This window comes from Lipotes vexillifer, unplaced genomic scaffold, assembly GCF_000442215.2.
Source record: "Lipotes vexillifer unplaced genomic scaffold, Lipotes_vexillifer_v1.1 scaffold1129, whole genome shotgun sequence".
NCBI classification, from domain to species: Eukaryota; Metazoa; Chordata; class Mammalia; order Artiodactyla; family Lipotidae; genus Lipotes; species Lipotes vexillifer.
Window position 1 is genome coordinate 3923477 of NW_006789022.1, and position 15737 is coordinate 3939213.

At 52.3% G+C, this 15737-nt stretch overlaps 1 protein-coding gene across 5 annotated transcripts in view; it reads right to left on the minus strand.

Moving 5' to 3' along the window:
* The window catches only part of FADS2 (fatty acid desaturase 2), a 63590-nt gene that overhangs the window by 21180 nt on the left and 26673 nt on the right, over window positions 1-15737 (minus strand). The window contains exons 1-5 of one of the 5 annotated variants that reach the window (XM_007462167.1): window positions 12853-12876; window positions 12503-12682; window positions 3114-3224; window positions 1383-1580; window positions 1162-1263 (exon numbers count right to left, since the gene is read on the minus strand). In XM_007462167.1, coding sequence (XP_007462229.1) covers window positions 1162-1263; window positions 1383-1580; window positions 3114-3224; window positions 12503-12658 — 567 coding nt within the window. In that variant the 5' untranslated portion in view covers window positions 12659-12682; window positions 12853-12876. Of the gene's footprint in view, window positions 1-1161; window positions 1264-1382; window positions 1581-3113; window positions 3225-12502; window positions 12739-12852; window positions 12877-15737 lie in introns of those variants that run through there. The other 4 variants (XR_457060.1, XM_007462166.1, XM_007462168.1 and 1 more) reach the window with 4 other exon arrangements.

Genomic DNA, 15737 nt, shown 5'->3' on the forward strand with positions numbered 1-15737 from the left:
AAGCCAGGGTGGGGAGGGATGGGGGTCTTTGGGACACAGCTTTTCTTAGGAAGCAGCTGAATGATGTGGAGGCAGGGCTGGGGTGGGGGATGAGATCTGTTTCCAGGTGAGAATTGGCAAGGACTTACTCCCAAAACCAAGGAGATAATGCCTATCACAGCAGCACAAGGTCGCTGGCAAGCCGAGCTCGCCTTTTTACAAACTTGCCGAGTTAGAAGGCTACTGCAGGTCTGCCTCCTGATCTGGAGGGTGGTGAGAGAACTACCTTCCCTTCTGAGTTTGAAACAACTCTTGCCCTTTGGCTCAGCTGATCAGTACACTGTTTGATTTCCCTTATCTAAAAAGACTTATATGATGACAATATTCCCTTTTCATGCCCCCATATACTTCCAAAACGTACTGGAGATGGCTTCTGATAAAGGACTCATCTATAACAGAACGGTTAAAGATAAAAGTGTAAATGACAGGTAGTGGGAGGGGAGGATACATATAAGGAAGACGAAGATTAGGGACAGTTGCTGTCTCATGTTTTGCTTTGTGTTTCCTGGCATCCAAGGGGGAAAAAAAAGCGAAACACAATGTATCAGATGGCAAACATTACCTGATGGAGGGAAGCATATACCGATTTATCAAGAGAGACTGCGTCTTCAGATGCAAACCATTCTATATACAATGAATAAACAACGAAGTCCTACTGTGTAGCACAGGGAACTATATTCAATACCCATAATGGAAAAGAATATGAAAAAGAATGTATATATAAGAATGTATATATACGTATAACTGAATCACTTTGTTGTACAGCAGAAATTAACACAACATTGTAAAACAACTATACCTCAATAAAAGAATTTTAAAAGAGAGAGAGAGACTGCTTATTTACCGGCCCCAAGCTGAAAGGAATTTATTAGTAAGTCCTTAGGTAAGGAACAAATATAATCAACTAAGAAGCATGTGCTTGTTTTTATAACTAGGACACTGGTTTTACATGTCTAGTGTGGTTAGGAGACAGGGCTTGGAAGTTCAGAGAAGTGGAGGGTTGGCAGGTCCTGCAGGTCAGCCGGGACACTGACCTGACAGTGGACCTGGTCTGAGTAAAGTGAGATGGTGCTACACCAACCACTAACTATAGGACAGATGCCCAGGGCGGCTGACATTTACCTTTAAGTGACCAATCATGAACTTGTGGGCTATGTGGTTCCACGTGGACTTCTTGTAAACAGAGAGGTGGCCGTAATCGTGTTGCAGCCATCCAGCTTGGGCCTGGGGAGAGAGGGCCACGGATGCTTTCCCAGCGTTGGCACCCAGGCACCAGGCCTCTGCCAGCTGGGGGAGTCAGGGGGCGGGGGCTTCGAGTGACAGGTGAGAGTGTCACGCCTCACCTGAGAGGTAGCAAGGACGAAGGCCGTAATGACGGTTGGAATCCAGCCGTTGCCAAAGTAAAAGATGGTGAACCAGGCGATGCTCTCCATGACGATGATGTGGGCCAGGTAGAGAAGGAAGAACAGGTGGCTGCTCTCGAACAGGTTCATGTCCTCAGCTGTCTTCCTCAGGGCCCGGAAGTCCTCAGTGATCTGGGACTGTTGAGCCAGAGTACCGGGAAGGAGTCAGCCTCCCCCCAGCTGCTCCAGAGGGGACCAATCGACACACCTAAGCTCCATAGGAGCCCGGCCGCCGCTCACTGCCACAGCTGCCGTCACCGCATACCTGCCTGAGCCTGGCACAGCCCTGGGACTATGTGTTTGTCCACAGCCAGTTCAGTGGCAGAGAAAGGACTTAACTCAAAAGCTTGCATTTTACACAGGAGCATTATTCAAAATAGGCAAAAGGTGGAAACAACCCAAATTCCATTGATGGATGAATGACTAAACAAAATGTGGTTTATACATACGGTGGAATATACAGCCTTCAAAAGGAAGAAAATTCTGACACATGCTACTAATGAACGAACCCTGAAGACATTAAGCTGAGTGAAATTAAGCCAGACACGAAAAGACAAATACTTATGAGTCCTCTTATATGAGGTACTTAGACTAGGCAATAGAAAGAATAGTGTTTACCAGGAGCTGGGGGGAGGGACAGATGGGTAGTTAATGTTTAATGGGGTCAGAATGTCAGTTTGGGGTGATGAAAGTTCTAGAGATGGGTGGTGGTGATGGTGCATAACAACGTGAATGTGCTCAAAGCCACTTAACTGTACGCTTAAAATTGGTTAAAATGGGGAGTTCCCTGGTAGTCTAGTGCTTAGGATTCTGCGCTTTCACTGCGGAGGGCCTGGATTCAAACGCTGGCTGGAAAACTCAGATCCCCGCAAGCTGCCCAGTGTGGCCAAAAAAAAAAAAAAAAGTTAAAATGGTGAATTTTATGTTGTACCTATTTTACAACAATTTTTAAAAATACAAGGTTTATAGCAAATGTTTTCTTTCCTTTTTTTTTAAAAAAACATTTATTTATTTATTTGGCTGCGTGTGGGATCTTCGCCGCAGCACGCGGGATCTAGTTCCCTGACCAGGGATTGAACCCGGGCCCCCTGCATTGGGTGTGTGGAGTCTTAACCACTGCACCACCAGAGAAGTCTCACAACAATTTTTTTTTGTTTCTAAAAAGCTTATTTTTCCACTACCTGTCATGCACCAGTTGTTCCGGACACTCTTATCAGGCAGGAGAGGGCTGGGTGGGCACTGGGCATGTGGGGTCAGGGAGACAGAGGCAGAGTCAAGGGTGGCTCTGGGGACAGGAGGGCATCACTGAGACAAAGAGGGAAGCTAGGAGGCAGGGGCAGGGCAGGAGGGGGAAGAAAGGCCAGATACAAGGGCAGGGGGCTGGGCAGGAGGGAAAGACCCTGTGCCCAGCCTGGCACCGCTGAAGCCCCAGAGGTGGAGAGACTGGGAATGAATTACTCCAAGGTGAGGGCCAGCCCAGACTGGCAGCAGGAGGGGGGCTCACCAGGGCCATCGGAGGCTCTGAGTCCTCCCTGACCCTGGGTGATGAGCAGTGGCTCCCCCTGGACTGGCACAAAGGCTCCTTTGCCCCACGCCCTGCACTCTCCTTCTTGGGGCGAGACCCCCTCCCCCCACGAACCCTCCCCTTCTTCCTCGTGAGGCCCGACTCACATTCTTGCTGTGGTCCTGGCTGGGCTCCTCAGGGGCCAGCTCGCCAATCAGCAGGGGCTTCATGAACTTGCGCACGAAATCAAGGTTGCGATGGAAGGCCAGGAAGACATCCTGGGGAGCAGGGGACAGGTGGTGAGTGGGAGGCCCCGACCTCGGCCAGTGCCTCCGCCCTAGGCGGGACAGGGCTCACCAGCAGAAGCTCTGTCCCCACTAGGACACCAGGACACCGACCGGGGCTGCAACCATCCGACCCCAAATGCTCTCTCAGCCTCGTTCTGGCAGGTCCCTAAGTGCCCAATTCCAGTGGAGGTGTCACTTCGGGCTCTGACCTGTTGAGGGGCCGCTGAACTCGCCATGGGTATTTACAAAACCCGCAGTGGGCGAGTCACGAAAACGCGCCCCTGCAGGGCTACACGGCGCGGGCACCGGGCGGGGCACAGCCGGGAACCCGATTCTCTTCCAGCTGCTCCCGCGGCGTGGGCTGCCCGGTTTCCGCGAACTGCACCACCCGCCACGTGGTGCACCCGCGTATCAACAGTAAGAACAAGTCTGGAGCCTACCGCAGGCGTGCAAAATGTGCTTAGCTCATGTTAAACCAGAAACAAACGCAGAATTCCGTAAAATGCATTTCTGGAGGGGTGGGGGGAGCTTTTTCATATTTTGAAAAGGTATGAAAATAATTGTGTAGATTATGAAAACTTTTTTATGTAGAACTCTAAGCTGTTATGTGTTAAGGTGGTGGCATCATGCCTTGCTTTGTCTTAGTTTTCCCAAACTTTCTCTAACATTGCTGTATTGCTTTTAAAAAGTTTTTAAAATTAAGATTGTGCCTTTTAATCTTTTTTTTTTCCAGTTATAAAGTAATGTGCATAGTTTTGGCAAATTTAGAAAATGTACAGAATAAAGAGGAAAATAAGTACCATCCAGGGAGCGACCACCATTGCTAATATTTCAGGATTTTGTTTTCCAGTTTTGTCCTATACATGCTACGTAAATTAGATAAAACAAATACAGCATCTCCATTAGAGATGTGCTGACCATAGACCGCCCCCCCTCCCACTGCATGGGATACGATATGATGTCGCTGTGATAAACAATGTTCGCCCAGCATCAAACCAAGCTTCAAGGTGAAACACACATAATATTGTACGTCAACTATATCTCAATTTTTAAAAGTTTTTTACGGCTTTCCTGGTGGCGCAGTGGTTGAGAGTCCGCCTGCCGATGCAGGGGACACGGGTTCGTGCCCCGGTCCGGGAAGATCCCACATGCCGCGGAGTGGCTGGGCCCGTGAGCCATGACCGCTGAGCCTGCGCGTCCGGAGCCTGTGCTCCGCAACGGGAGAGGCCACAACAGTGAGAGGCTTGCGTACCACACACACACACACACACACACACACACACACACACACACAAGGTTTTTAAAAACAAGTATTGAGACTTTGCTAGGAGAAAGGAACAAGTTGCATGACACCACGAGAAACAATCAGAAAAATCAATGTAGTGGGAAAAAAAGTGAGGGTGCACGTGTGTGTGTGTGTGTGTGTGTTGGGGGAGGGGTCCTAGATTAACAGAGACAGAAAAATATACAACAAAAGGTTATAAAAACTGCAATGTTTGATTTGAAAGGCTCCCATTGGAGAGCGGGAAACCCAGCAGTTATCCAAGACATTTTGGTGTTGAATGAGAGATCTTGGATATGGACAGGATATCTGATCATATTAAAGAATCACTACTGGGACTTCCCTGGTGGCGCAGTGGTTAAGAATCCGCCTGCCGATGCAGGGGACACGGTTTGAGCCCTGGTCCAGGAAGACCCCATGTGCCACGCAGCAACTAAGCCCATGTGCCACAACTACTGAGCCTGTGCTCTAGAACCCGTGAGCCACAACTGCCGAAGTCCCGCAATGAGAAGCCCGTACACCGCAACGATGAGTAGCCCCCGCTTGCCGCAACTGGAGAAAGCCCACGCACAGCAAGGAAGACCCAACGCAGTCAAAAATAAAGAAAGAAATAAAATTTAAAAATAAATAAAAGTTAAAAAAAAGAATCACTATTAATTTTCTTAAATGTAACTAAGGTATTGTGATTATGTTAGAGAATGTCCCTATTCTTAGGAGAAGATGGTGAAGTGGCAATAATGATGCGATTTATTTTCATGATTTGGCAAAAGTGCATATATGCATAAAGAGGAATATAAATGTGGCAAAATGTTGGGATTAGTGAATCCTGGTTGAGGATACACAGATGTTCGATTCTTTCAACATTTCTGTATGTTTGGAAATTTTCAAAATTTTTTAAAAAGAGGAAGGAATGAGGAAGATGCTGACGACTCATAAAAATGTGCTCAGGGCTTCCCTGATGGCGCAGTGGTTAAGAATCGCCTGACAATGCAGGGGACACGGGTTCGAGCCCTGGTCCGGGAAGATCCCACATGGCCAGGAGCAACTAAGCCCGCGAGCCACAACTACTGAAACCCACACGCCTAGAGCCTGTGCTCTGCAACGAGAAGCCACCGCAATGAGAAGCCCGCGCACCGCAACAAAGAATAGGCCCTGCTCACCGCAACTAGAGAAAGCCCGTGGGCAGCAACGAAGACGCAACGCAGCCAAAAATAAAATAAAGTAAATAAATTTATTTTAAAAATTGTGCTCAGCCTCCCCTCCCCCCACCCCACCCCCCTGCCAAAGTATCTCACAGTGGTAATTGCCAGTCTTCTCCCATTCCCTGGCATCAAGTCCTTTTGCCTGGTCTTTGTTCTGTTTGTGTCTAGAACAGACTTACAAAGCAACGCTTTGTGCAGAGGAAAACTGGGCCCAGAGTCTTTTAAAAACGTCTGCACCCCCCTCACTGAACAGAAAGGGATGGTAGCAGAGGATCAGAGCAAGTGTATCTCCAGAGGAGAGATGGGCTGCTATTCCAGGGGCCCTGAGCGGGCAGCGAGGAGCCTGGGGTCCACTCTGGGCCAGCTGCCACCCCCACCCACCCAGCCTCCGTCTCCTCTGCAAGGGAAGACCCTCCCAGCTCCAGTGTTCAAAGGCCCTGGGAAAGGACCTACCAGGAACTTCCAAGGTCAGGGCCCAGGCATTGGTGGTATGGCAGTGAGCACAGCTGCCTTCCAAAGTCAGAGCCGAAAAAGGCCCTTTCCTTGGTCCACCTCACATGACACCATGGCTTTTGAGAAATGAAGGGGACGTTCTTGGTAAGGCAGTTTCCTGAGGAACGACGGCTGATAATAAACAACGAAACAATCTCTACTCTTCACTGGGAGACAGACAGCCTGCAAGTGCATCACCTCTCCTCCGGCGCCCGCTGCCCCCCACCAGGTCCAGGTCCCACCTCCAAACCTCTTCCTGGGCTGAGGAACCTGGTGGAGCAGACTCCTGTCCTGACTGAGGCCACCCCTGGGTCAGTTCCAAAGGGCTCTGGGGTGGCCTCATCTCCCTGAGGCCAAGGGAGAGGAAGTGCCACGTGCCAGGTGGGGAGCCAGGAAAGTTGTCTCTGTTACCTCCCTGATGCCTCAAAGCCCCACTTTACAGATGAAAGCACTGGAGCCCAGGAAGCTGACACCCAAGTGACAGAGTCAGGGTCAAATCCAGGTTCACCCGATCCAGGGACCGCAACCCCACAAGCCTCACGCAGGTTTAGAAAGCCGAGCGCTGTTCAATTATCTCATTATCCATGGCAGATCCAGAAGCTTTCCGAGCAGACTTGGTGGAATCCATGCTTGAACCCACCAAGCTGGTTTGTACACCAGAGCCTCTGGCTCTTCCTTCTGCCTGGAGCCCTGCTCCCTCAGCGTCCCGGGGCTGGCTCGTCCCAACCTACCACCCTATCTGAAAGAGCCACCCTCCAGCCTCACGCTTTCTGGGACATCACCTTGTTTTAATAGTTATCAAAACCACAAGCTATATTATGTGCTCACTTCTTTATTGCCTGTTTCCCCAACTAGAATATAAGCTCCACTAAAGGGCCAAGCCTGTCTCGTTTGTTGCAATAACCCCAGTGCCAACAACGATGCCTAAGAGAGGCTCACGGGACCCCACAGCTGTGCACCCTCTCAGCCCAGGAAATTTTCCACTCTTCGGTCACTTTGCATAACCCGGCTTGTGCTTCTGGAACATCATCACCTTCTCAGTGGCTGAGATTACACAGGTCAGCCACTGAGCCATGGGCTTTGTGTGCGTAACCCACGAATCTTTACCAAACTCTGTGAGGCAGGTCCTGTTTTAGAGGTGAGAAAGGAGGCTGATGGAGGTGAAACTACTTGCCCACGGGTCACCCTCCAGGTGCGCCTAACTCTAGACTTTTCTGCTGTTCATACAAAGGCCTCAATCAAAATAAGCTTCCTCCTCCTGAGAGCTGATCACTTTTTGTGTCTCCCCCTTGCAATTGTCACAGATGTACCTCACAAACTTGCAGCGGGTTCCCAAAAGTTTAAGTGTCTGTGGCTGGCACAAGGCAGGACACGCCCAATCCAAACGCTGACTTTGGAACAAGAATTGGAAGCAGGCTCTATCCTTGTCCGACAGGGAGATTGGAGGCAAAGACATTCCAGGGAGAACGCCGGGGACACAAGTAAAGGGGAGGGAGTGGCCAACAGTTCCAGCGGGGGCAGATCCACCCCCAGGAGGGTAGGTGTGCATGTTGGGTGCTGGGGAGGTCAGGCTGAGGATGGAGGGACAGAACACCCAAATTCTCAAATGCAAGACCTTCACCAGTTCCTGCTTCTGCCATCGCCTGGCTCCCATGCCAGCCCCTTCTGCATGAAGACATCCTCCCTGCCTGGTTCCCAGGCGCTGAACAGAACTCACAGCTCCTCCTGCACTGAGCATCAGGCGTCACGTCTTGTTTCTGGCTGTGTCCACCTTCTCTGCAGAGCAAGGCGAATCTCTAATCCAGCTTCCCACATCTGGGCACACGGCCAGGGACTGGGGAAGCGCAGGAGAAGCAAACTCAGGGCAGACAATGCTGCCGGCAGCAGCCCTGGGAACCAAGACTGTGGAGCACGGGGTTAGACAGGGAGAAGCAGAGGAGGGACCCTACGTTCTCAGCTGGAAATAGGGATGCTAGCTTCCTTTCCATGGCGGAGAGATGTGGGCAGGATGTCCCCTCCAAGGGAAAGAAGCGATGGCGGGTGGGCGGGGTAGTGCTCTGTGGCCAAAGGACCCTTGGCGAGAGCGCCCCTGCTGATGCCAGGCACAGGCAGACTGGGCATGAAGGGATCACAGCAAGGAAACACACCTCGATAAGCTGCCAAAGATACCAGGGATGCTGGCGCTTGGTAAGGGGTCCTCTGGAGGCTGCAGGTAGCAAGAAGTCGACTGCTCCTACCAAGATCTAGCTGAGGGGGTGGGGCTGCCCTCCAGGCACAACCACAGGAGGGATTTCAGGTAAATGCCTTTTACCTTTGGCAAAAAGGAGGTCAACGAGGTTCCTCTGCTTCATGCTTGTTCTATTCCTGTTTACTGAAGCCCCTACTGTGCGTGCTGGGAACACGCACACATGTGCTCAGGAGGCTAAGGGTTCCAAGGTAATGTCCCCTCACACCTGCAGAGTGTTCTGAAGTTTAAAGAATGATCTCATCTACAGCCAATTTGAGCCTGATAATAACCTTCCCATTTCCTAGACCTGGAAAGTGAAGTTCAGGGTTAAGTGCCTTGCCTAGAATTCCTAAAGCTGGGACTCGAACCCAGGTCCTCTGCCTCTCAATACCTCGACCCTCCTGCCCTAAGGAGGCCAGAGATTCATTCCATTTTCAACCTGTTGCCTTTTCCCAAGAATGGCATAGGAGCAAGTTAAAAGATGGAATGAATCCTGATCGCTTCTCGCCCTCCCTGGGTTCCAAGAGGCGACTGATGCAGACAGGGCAAAAAATGTCACCGAGACGAGGGGGGCAGAGGTGGGGAAGCTGGTGCCTAGAGGCAGAGGGTCCAGATTCAAGTCCCAGTTTGAAAGGAGAGAAGCAAATCCAGCAGATGCACTCACTATCTGTGAGTTATTCACCTTTGTGCCCAGGGCCAGCTCGGAACCACAGAGACACTGGAATAAATGTGTGATGAGTCTTTGTTAGAGATGAAAAGTTCTGGGGAACTTTTATAACTTTTATAACTCTGTATATAACTGAATCGCTTTGCTATACACTTGAAACTAACACAACATTGTAAATTAACTATATTTCCATTGAAAAACAGAAAAAAAAGTTCTGCAGTGGTGGGACTCTGCCCTGAAACAGGAGAGGCACCCCTGGGACCCAGGCGAGGGCTCCCTTTGCCCACAGCAAGGCAAAGACCAGGGAAGTGCCAGAGGACCAGAGGGGAAGAAACCCAAGGTGTAAATAGGAAGGAAGGAGAGAAGGAGGGAAGGGAAGCGGGGCTGGGAGGTCTCTGTGTTGGTAGATCCTGAGTTGAGGTCAGAGTGCTGCGAAGACAGCAAGGTGCTCAAACCCAAGGGAGCTACTCCCTACAGGGCTGATCGAAGCACTAAGTGAGGTGATCCGTACAAATGTGCTTTGTGAGCTGTAAAGATTCAGTTTCGTTTTTTATTCTTGCAGGGAGAAGCACCACATGACAATTGGCCTTACCCTTCACTAAGCCATCCTTCTAGGGAGGAGGCCGTCCTGACTTCTGGGGTCTTTTCTTCAGTAACAGGAAAATCCCCTATTGAGGCCCCAGATTATCTGGCTTCCTTGACTGTCAGCCTCTGGTGAGGATACTACTGCATCAAGATTGGCTCACAACGGTGCATTCAAGGGCTCCCTGGAATCTAACCTCTATCTGCAGATCAGTCCTTCCCAAACTTCACATGACCATAAATACTCACTCCCCCAGATCTGAAGAAGTCGATGCCCCGAGGGCAAAACCACCTGCTCAACAGCCCAAAAATAAAGAGACAGAGTCTCTCCATTCCTGCCCCTCTCAAGTCCCCTGCCCAGAGACCCCAGACTTCCTGTGGCCTTTTTCCAACCTGGTCCCAGAAAATAGAGAAAGAGGGAGAGAGAGAGAGAGAGAGAGAGAGAGAGAGAGAGAGAGAGAGAGAGAGAGAGAGAGAGAATATTCAGTTGCTCAGTCCACCATTATTCAACTAGATTAGTGCATTTCATGCCTTCAAAGTTTTCTCTCAGAAGGCAGTAAGCTCTGGGCATAGGGATTGTCTTTATATCTTGCTACACCAAATAGAGCTGGCACGGATTTAAAATTTTTTCCTCCAAACTCCTCTTTGTTTACTTTACATTCTAGCTGTTACATAATCCTCAGTCTTACGCTCACTTATCTGATAATGTAATAAGGAAGAACCTTTTGCATTCTATTACAAGTTAATCACTAAAGGGATGTTGCCTATAAGCTTAAATTATACATAAGCATAACCTCCCTACAGGGAGGAAGAAATGAACACATACATCCCCTCCAGAGGCTGAGGGGATGACAGGAAATGTTTGACTTTACTCCCTCCCCTTTTAGTATAAAAGGAGCCTGAATTCTAACTCAGGCAAGATGGTTCTTTGGGCACGAGCCCACCATCTTCCCAGTTTTCTGGCTTTCCGAATAAAGTCGTTATTCCTTTGCCCCAGCAACTCGTCTCTCGACTATTGGCCTGTCGTGCGATGAGCCATATGAACTTAGACTCGGTAACAGTAAAACTCCATTGCATTTATCTAGTGCTTAGTCTATGAAATGCCTTGCCGCAAAAGAAAATATATTTATTTAACACTACGGAATAAACAGACCAATCCATTGGATTTGACTTTTCCTTCTAGGAAACATTTTGGTGAAGGCTCAACCAGGACAGGAACCTTCAGAATTCACCTATGAAAGATCTCAAACCAGGAGTCAGGTCTTTACTTGGGAACCACTCTTACCCCACCTCCTCACAGGGCTGTGGGAAGGTCCCAGTGAGATAATATACTGATGGTGCTTGAAAATCTTATACCCACCTAAGTTACAATCGGTATCACAGCCCCAAGGGCTCAAGGCGAGTTCACAAGCAGGTAAAATGGGATCGGGCCCAAAGCTGTAGGCGCTATTGCTGACCCTCTGCTCGCCAAAGCAGCGAGCAAAGCAACAGCTTACATTATAGCTGCCTGATCTGCCCCCCAACACTTGACTCTGTCTGTCCCAATTAGATAGAAGAGGTAGGGAGATCTAGAGTTCCACCAACTGACGGCGCCATACAGCTTGCCCAGCAAAAGCCCAAACAGGTCAGCATGCCAGACCTCCAGGTGGAATGAGCTATGTCAAGCCCATCTCTCCCTAGTCACCTTTCCCCAATTCTCCATGCCACCAGACCTGCTCTGCTTCCAGCTCACTGCCACCAAGAGTGGCCCCTTCCCTCCCTCCCGGCCTCTGTTCTTCGAGTCCATGGGGTGGGGGTGGGGGGAGCAGATCCAGCTGCACCCGAAGAATAAGCAAGGATTTGGGGCTGGGGGGTAGGGGGCGTGGTGGGGTGCTGTGTCATCGCAGAGCTGCAGGTTTGGTGCGCAAAGGTGAGGGTAAGATGGACAGCCCCGGCTCCAGGAAGATCCCAGAGTCCCACTACCTTTCCGAGGGCAAGATGAGGGAGGGCATTCCAGGGAGCTGTGAAGGAGGAAAGGTTTCCACACACTAGGAAGCCCCTTCGTGGCGGAGACTGCGGGTGGCGGAGGGGGAAGCTTCGGAGCCGCAGAGGAGAGCACAACAGGAGTGTGGAGGGCAAAGAGGAGAGATTCCCGCAAAATGGATCGGTGCCAACCGGCACTGACAAGCCCGAGAGGCTTTTTTGGCGGCCCCGCTGGGGGGGGGGGGGGGGCGGGCGGGGGTAGGGGGTCCTGGTAGTCTCTGAGAGCGTGAGAACAGGAGCTACCAGGCGGTGTCTCCGCGGCAGCCATTGCGGACCTTCTGAGACTGGAATTCCAGCAGCGGCGAGCCCTGGCCGGGGACGAGCTTTCCTTCCCCGCCCCCTAGTCTGGCTGGCGAGTGGGGGACGCGCGCGGAGTCCCACACCTGGCTCCTCTCCCGCTGCTCTCCGCGGGGCCCAGGGGCGGCCATCTTCCACGCTGGGGGCGTCAAGGCTCCAGGGCCCCGGCGCCCTCTCTGGGGAGTCCCAGGCTCCGGCCGAACTCTGAGGAAGGAACGGACGCAAGGATCCCAGTGCGCGCGGTAGATCCTGCATGGTTCTCCACCGCTCGAATCTGCCTCTTGGGCTCCGAAATCCGACCCCCACAGCACGTTGGCCCAGCTGTCCCAGAGGACGAGGATTCGGGGCGGGGGATGAGCGCAGTAGACTCTTTCCTTCCCTCCAGGACGCCCCAAGCTCCACTCAGCGCTGGAGGTCTTGTTTGGCGCCCTGGGACCCAAGACTCCTGATTCCCTCCTGCAGCAGAGAAAGGTGGCGGGAGAGGCCCCAGACCCTTACCGTAGCATCTTCCCCTGCGTAGTGCCCGATGACCCGGTGGCCCCCCGGGTGCCGGTGTGACCATTCGGTGATGTTGTAGACCTTGCGGTCGATGACGAGCCACTGGTCCGTGCGCAGGTTGTGCTTCTGAATCTCCTCCCAGCAGAAGGTAGGCATCGGCGCCTCGCGCTCGGTGGCCCCCTCGCCCTGGTTCCCCCCCTTCCCCATGCTGCCTGCCGACAGGGTTGCCCCGTGCACTGCGGTGCGTGCGGCCCGGGCCCTCCTCGCTTTCGGCTTTTGTCTTCTCCTACTCCTCCCCCCACCGCGCCCCCTCCCCCAGCCGCCTCGCCTTCGCTCCGGAGTATCCTTGCCTTCCCTCCAGGCTTCCCAGTGCCCCCAAGCGGCCCCCTCCTTCCGCCCCTCCCTCCGCCCGCCAGCCCGCAGTGGACTTTTGCCTCCTGTAAAAACTCCTCGGTAGCTCAGGGCCTCGAAGCCTCCTCTTCCCGCCCCGCTGGCTCCCCCCGTCCGGGGCTTCGCATCCTCCCGCGTTCCCCTCCGCCTGGGTTTCCACAGTGATCAGCAGAGCGCCTGCACCAATCCGGGCGCGTCGCCCCGCCTGCCATTGGCCCAGGAGGATCTTTCGAAGGCCAGCGGGCTGGAACAGCGGTCCCCGGCTCCCCCGCCTGCCCCCCCCCCCACGCGGAGTCGAGAGGGGCCTGGAGGTCGGTTACGTGTCCGAACTCCTCCCTCCGCCGCTCGAGCTGGGGGGTTGGAGGGGGGGACCCAAGGATATCCCAGGGTAGCTGGGCGGCCGAGCTGGGGCGGCGCCTGAGTTCCGCGCTTTCCGGGCGCTTACGCGCACACCCACGGCCCGCGCTCCCGGGTTTGCACCTGATGCCGGCACGTAGAGGACCCAGCCGCTCCGCGCGCTCTGCGGTGGGGACCGGCCCAGGGCCCTGCTCGCGGGCGCGCAGGCGGCGCCGAGCCGCCGGGCTGGCGAGTTCCACCCTGGGACTGGCCTGGTTAGGTGACGCCCTCCCCTAAGCCGCTGGAATCCGGACTCCAGTATATCCACATTGCCCGTGCTATCCACATTGGCGCCCTTCTGCAGCCTCCCTGGGGGAAGAAGCCGGCCTCCGGCGGGCCCAAGGCCTGTAATCAGTGGATCTTAGAAAAGAATTGTGGAACCTCTGATGTGCTTTCCTGTGTTAGGCGCCATGGTGGAGGGAAGCGGGGGTGGCGGTGGGGGGGCATGGGAGTGGGGACTCCAGGACTTGGTTCTTGCCCTGAACTCAGGAATCTCACAGCCGATTTGGGAGAGGTACCATGGAAACGATACAGGACCTCATAGGATTAATTGTTCAGTGATGTTATAAATAACAGGAAATAAAGATGGGGGTATCAAAAGTGTTGTGGTCCGTGCACGGGCTGGAAGAAGAATTTCGAGACACAAAGTAGTTTAGAAAAGAGTGAGTTTATTGAGAACAAAGAGCAGAGTGAGGGGCGCTGCAAATACAGCGGGCGACTTCCTGATAGACCAGGGAGAGCCCGACCCCCCTTGTGGGCTAGTAGCCAACTTTTATAGCCTCAAGACAAAGAAATTCCTTCTGGCAGGATGGCATTAGGTGATTGGTCAGGATGCTACCAAGTTATGACATGGTGATTATTTTGCCTAATATAATATGGAATGGGGGAGGGGGGGGCTGTCTGGTTTAGATTAGGAGCGCGCATGGCAACAGTTGCTATGGGGGCTTGGTTAATTCCCGAGTTTTTGTCCTGTGTCCTCGATGTAGGGCTGTCCTTGATGTAGGGCGTCCACACTTCCCACGGAGGAAGAATGGCATGGAAGCCTTACTGGTTGCACGGGACAAAACGCAAATTGGCTCAGAAAAAAAGGAGGAGTTTGTTGCCTCACTAAACTCAAGGAGGGACTTCCCTGGTGGCGCAGTGGTTAAGAATCCGCCTGCAGCGCAGGGGACACGGGTTCGAGCCCTGGTCCGGGAGGACCCCACATATGGCGGAGCAACTAAGCCAGTGCACCACAACTGCCGAGCCTGCGCTCTAAAGCCCACGAGCCACAACTATCGAGCCCACTTGCCCCAACTACTGAAGCCTGCGTGCCTAGAGCCCATGCTCCGCAACAAGAGAAGACACCACAATGAGAAGCCTGCGCACCGCAACAAAGAGTAGCACCCACTCGCCACAACTAGAGAAAGCCTGCTCACAGCTACGAAGACCCAACGCAGCCAAAAATAAAAATAAATAAATACATTTATTTTTAAAAAATCAGTAAGTTCAAGGAAAGGTGGGACAATCTGAACACAGGAAGGTGGGGATGGAGGGGCTCAGGAACCAGCAGATGCAGAAACTTGAAGGCTGCCAGGTCTCTCCCTCCTCTGTTCCTCCTTGATGTCATTTCTTTCTCTCTCCTTGCAAACGAGGGTCTGGTGGAGAGACAGCTGAAAACTACCGAGTCTTAGGTCTTACGGCTTGCTGCGTTGGAAGGTAGGCCTACTAATCTCTCGAGGTATAAACTCAGACACAGAAGGAAGAACTCTGACTGGCACGCCCTTCTTGGATCAAGTACCCACGCCTGGATGAGTCAACTATGGCTGGAGATTAATCTCAAAGAGTCTACATGTTGGAGTGGAGAAAGTGTCAAGGTATGAATGCGGGTTGGAGAAGAATTTCCAGACATAAAGCAGAAAGTAAAGAAGACAGAATTTGTTAGAGGAGAGGGTTGCTGCCAGAACAGTGGCCCGAGTTCCTAGTAGTCTGGGAGAGTCGAGCCTGCACATGTGTTATTGATCAGTTTTTATAGCCAGAAAACAAAGGAATGGTCCAAGGTGAAATTTTCATTTACTGATTGATCGAGGCACACCTACCTTCCTTCTGTATAGTGGGAGTAGGACAGGGCATATGCCTTTCTTTATTTGGGACAGGTCCCATTGCCCAGATGGGCATCACCCAGGTGGGCTCAGGGATTTCAAAACCATCTCAACATGGTGGGGAGGGCGATTAAGAGTCCAGTAGGTATACCTCTGAAACTTTTTCAGGCAGGGTCATCCTTTGTCCGTGAAGCACCATTGTCCTTGGAGCACCACACTCCCCCTTCTCTTTATGTGTAGGGCCAATTCCTTGGCCTTATTGAATACCCTACTCATATCTACCTAACTGCCTAATTCCCTCGCAGGCATTCAGGAAGCCCTTTTGTGAGGAGAAGGGGCGATGAACTCTCTCTGGCCACTTCCTGCTG